General features: G+C 65.2%; 1 protein-coding gene across 1 annotated transcript in view; it reads right to left on the bottom strand.

The window, feature by feature from the left end:
- The window catches only part of LOC116824090 (uncharacterized), a 6,015-nt gene extending 3,546 nt beyond the window's left edge, over positions 1-2,469 (bottom strand). The window contains 2 exon segments of the mRNA XM_075064680.1: positions 77-116; positions 2,123-2,469. Of these exon segments, the coding sequence (XP_074920781.1) occupies positions 77-116; positions 2,123-2,469 (387 nt within the window).
- Positions 2,470-3,550: the final 1,081 nt, after the last annotated feature.

The following is a 3,550-nucleotide window of genomic DNA, read 5'->3' as shown; positions in this document are numbered from 1 at the left end:
TCGCTCCCAAACGCCACCACTGCCTCCCCCTCATCCTTCTTATCTCCCCTCACTGCTAATACAATTCACCGCTTACTTCGACATAGCAGACTCGGTCTTTCTCGCGCTCTCTAAGCCTGGAAGCGAACGAGAACGGGCAAATGAGATGGAAGCTGACCTTTGAGCTTCCTGCGGATACTCTCCTGCCACTGGGCTCGCTCCTGGCCCGCTCGCCTCTTCACTCCCGCCGGCCCTGCCGGCTCCTGGCCCAGTGCAATGGCGAATGCCCGTGTATGCGACGACCCCGCTGTTAGTGCCCCGAGACGAAGGCCAGGTACTCTGGCTGCGCGTCTCATCGTCGCGACGCGTTGAAGCTCGTGTAGCCGCGATATGGCTTGTCCGAAGAAGCATAGACGTGTCGCCCGTGACCGGTGGTTGCGAGTATGATGCAGTTAGATGTAACTGTATGTTTTGCCGGCAGATCTGCGTGCATACCCGCCGTCGCGGGTGTGGTAACAGGGTCACTCGAGTGCTCGCCCCGGTCTTTCCGCCCCACCCAATAATGTTCGCCCCCATCTGCCCGCTTGCTCCCGAACTTGCAGCTAGGTATGCTTTGGGGGTGAACGGCCAGAGGGCGTTGAGCAAGCCAGCCCCCAAGACCTGCGTAGAGCCCCTCCAATAGCCACCGCACCCTCCCAAATATCCCTTTCCTTCGCCTTCACTAGCGCCCTCCCAAAGCCCACCAACCCTCCCCCCATATTCGCTCTCTACCCTCGATGTTCACCCCCCCAGACGCCAGCCGAATGCCTCCCCCAATCCCCTCTCCTCAGAGCCCCCCCCAACGCCCATCCACTCCTTCCCCCAATCCCTCTCTTCCCCTCACGTTGCCTCCCCCAAACCCACCAACCTCCCCCATCTGCCTTCTACTCCCCTCACTGCACCCCCAAACCCAGCTCAACCCTACTCCCCCATCCCTCTCTCCCCTCAACTGCTTCCCACCGAAAGTCCCACCGCTATCGTTCTAACCTCCTTATATGGCCTCCCTCTCTTCTACTGGCAACCCTAAAGCCCACCTGACCCTCCCCATCCCTCTCTCCCTCGCGGCCGCGCCCAAACGCCACCAACCCTCCCCCCAATCCCTCTTCCCCTCACTGCCCCCAAACCTCACGGACCCTCCCCCTTATATACCCCCTCTCCTCTCACCATCCCGCCCAAACCCATACCATACCTATCCCCCCCAATCCTCTCTCTCCCTCTGCCGCTCCCCTTAAGCCATCCGACCCGTACCCCCATCCCTCTTTCCCTCTCCATCTGCCCTGCCAATAGCCATCAACTCTTCCCCATCCTCTCTCTCCCCTCATGCCCCCCAAGCCACTCGCACTCTCTTCCCCATCCCTATTCTATCCCTCTGCTTGCCCCCCCCCCCCCTCCCCAAACCCAACCTGGACCCTCCCCCACCCCTTCTCTCTCCCCTCATGTGCCCCAAACCCACTGACCGCTCCCCCATTTTCTCTCTCCCTCACGCCTCCTCCTCACTATACACCGCCCCTCCCTCCATCCCTCTCTTCCCTCGCCTGCCTCCCCCCCTAAACACACCGACCTCTCACCTCCCCCACCCAATCCCTTTCTCCCCTCGCTGCCCCCCCCTAAACCCTGACCTCTCCCCATTCCCCCTTTCCCTTCGCTGCCCCCCCAAACCATCGAACCTCCCCAATCCCTATCTCTCCCTCTACTGACCTCCAAAGCCACGGTACCTCTCCCCCATTCCCTCTGCTCCCTCACTGCACGCCCATAACCCACCGCATTCCTCCCCCCATACCCTCTCTTCCCTCGCCGCCCCCCACCCCAACCCACGACCCTTCCCCAGATCCCTTCTCTCCTCTCGCCCGCCCCCTCTAATAGCACCGAACCCCCCCCGCCACTGCTACCGCTCTGATGATAGCTATTACAATGCTCCTATGATCCGCGAGAGCCTGTTGATGGGGCCCCATCGGGTCCCGGCTCTCGAGTAGTGGAAAACGCGGACTGCCGTTCCCTGATGCCGAGTCCGTAACTCCCCTGCGAATCGTACGCAGTGTTCAGTAAAAATGTCGCGGCTGGCCGTTGCGCGTAGTGAAACTTGGATCAGAACCAGAGTCAGTACACCGAATCGGAGGCTGCGGGTTCTGTGCAGTGCAGTGCGAGGGCCACCAGCGATGCGGCCTGTTGGGTGGGGAGAGCCCAGCGGCTGGGCGCGAGGGCTGCGGGCGGTCCGCGCGATGTGCAGTGGAACCACGCGAGGGTCTTGGCGGGCAGTCCCAGGCGCTTGAGCGGCAGGCCAGGCTGGCAGCGCGGGTTGTGCAGTTGGGCCACCAGCATAAGCATGACTGTGGACGTGGCACAGTTCGCGGACCTTGCACTGTCAGGCGGTGATGGGCGCCGTGGCACAGCTGCGGGGGCGGCGCGGGCTGCCACGTCGGGAATGTCATTGTCTGGCGCCTGCGTCAGCATCGCGGTCGGGGATGTGCGTGGGCCCTGCACGTCTGGTACGGTGATGGGGCGCCTGGCACATGTGCTGGTCGCGTGGCGTGGGCGCGCGCCGCCTTCGGGATGTGAGGACTTCGCCTTTATAATGGATCACGGCGCGGCAGAGCGTGGGCGCGGGGCAGGGGCTGCACGTCGGGTGGGTGCAGGCGCGCGTGGCCAAGAGCTGTTGGCGCGCGCATGGGGCGGGCTGCCCACTGCTCCTGGGACGTTGTGTGGCAGCGGCGCCGGGCCTCACACTGGTGCGTATTTGGCCGTGGCGAGCGCAACTGCACCTACTGTCCGCCGGCGCGTGAGCCGGGGCTGGCCGGCCAGTAGCTGGAGGTCTCTGGGGCTGCATCGTCGGAGGCTTGAGGGTGGCGACCGGCACAGTCTGGGGGGGCATGGGGCTGCACGTCATGGGTGAGGGCGCCGGAGAGCTGGGGGGGGCAGGGGGCATGCACGTCACGGCGTGAGGGCGCCGGCATCAGTGGGGGGCTAGTGGAGCTGCACGGTTCGGAGGTGTAGGGGGCACCGGCACAGCTGGGGGGCAGGGGGGCTGCACCTCGGGGGTGAGGGGCGCCGGCACAGCTGGGGGTTGGTTCTACTCACTCTCCTTTTGCCCGGCCGAGTCTTCCAGCAGCAGGAGGGTCACACCGAGGATTTGCAGCAGCATCATCCTGTGTGGAGCCAGCGACAGGCTGAGCACCCGGATCTCCCCCCACAGCCAGTCCCCCCACCCCCGCCCCAGGGCCTGCTGCCCTCCAGGTGATCCCCGGCGGTTTCTCCCCTGGGTGGGTGCTGGCCCCACCCCTGCCCAGACGGATACCCGGGGCTGAGAGGGGCCCATTCCCCAGCCCGGTGCCAGCTCCCGGCTCTCCTGTCCCAGCCGCGCTGAGCGGTGACGCCAGAGCCGGGCAGCCGGCGGCAGAAAGCGGGTGCAGGGACGGATCCAGGCCCTGCTCTGAGTGCAGGGGGAGCCCCCGGGAGAGGGACAGGATCCGGCTCAGGGATCTGGGACGGTGCAGCCCTCGGGTGCCGACGGGAGGGTCCCTAAGTGCCCCCCCCA

This window comes from Chelonoidis abingdonii, chromosome 4 (assembly GCF_003597395.2).
Source record: "Chelonoidis abingdonii isolate Lonesome George chromosome 4, CheloAbing_2.0, whole genome shotgun sequence".
In the NCBI taxonomy this organism is placed as follows: domain Eukaryota; kingdom Metazoa; phylum Chordata; order Testudines; family Testudinidae; genus Chelonoidis; species Chelonoidis abingdonii.
Note: the sequence above shows the minus strand (reverse complement) of the source record. Positions and strands in the feature narration are given on the sequence as shown.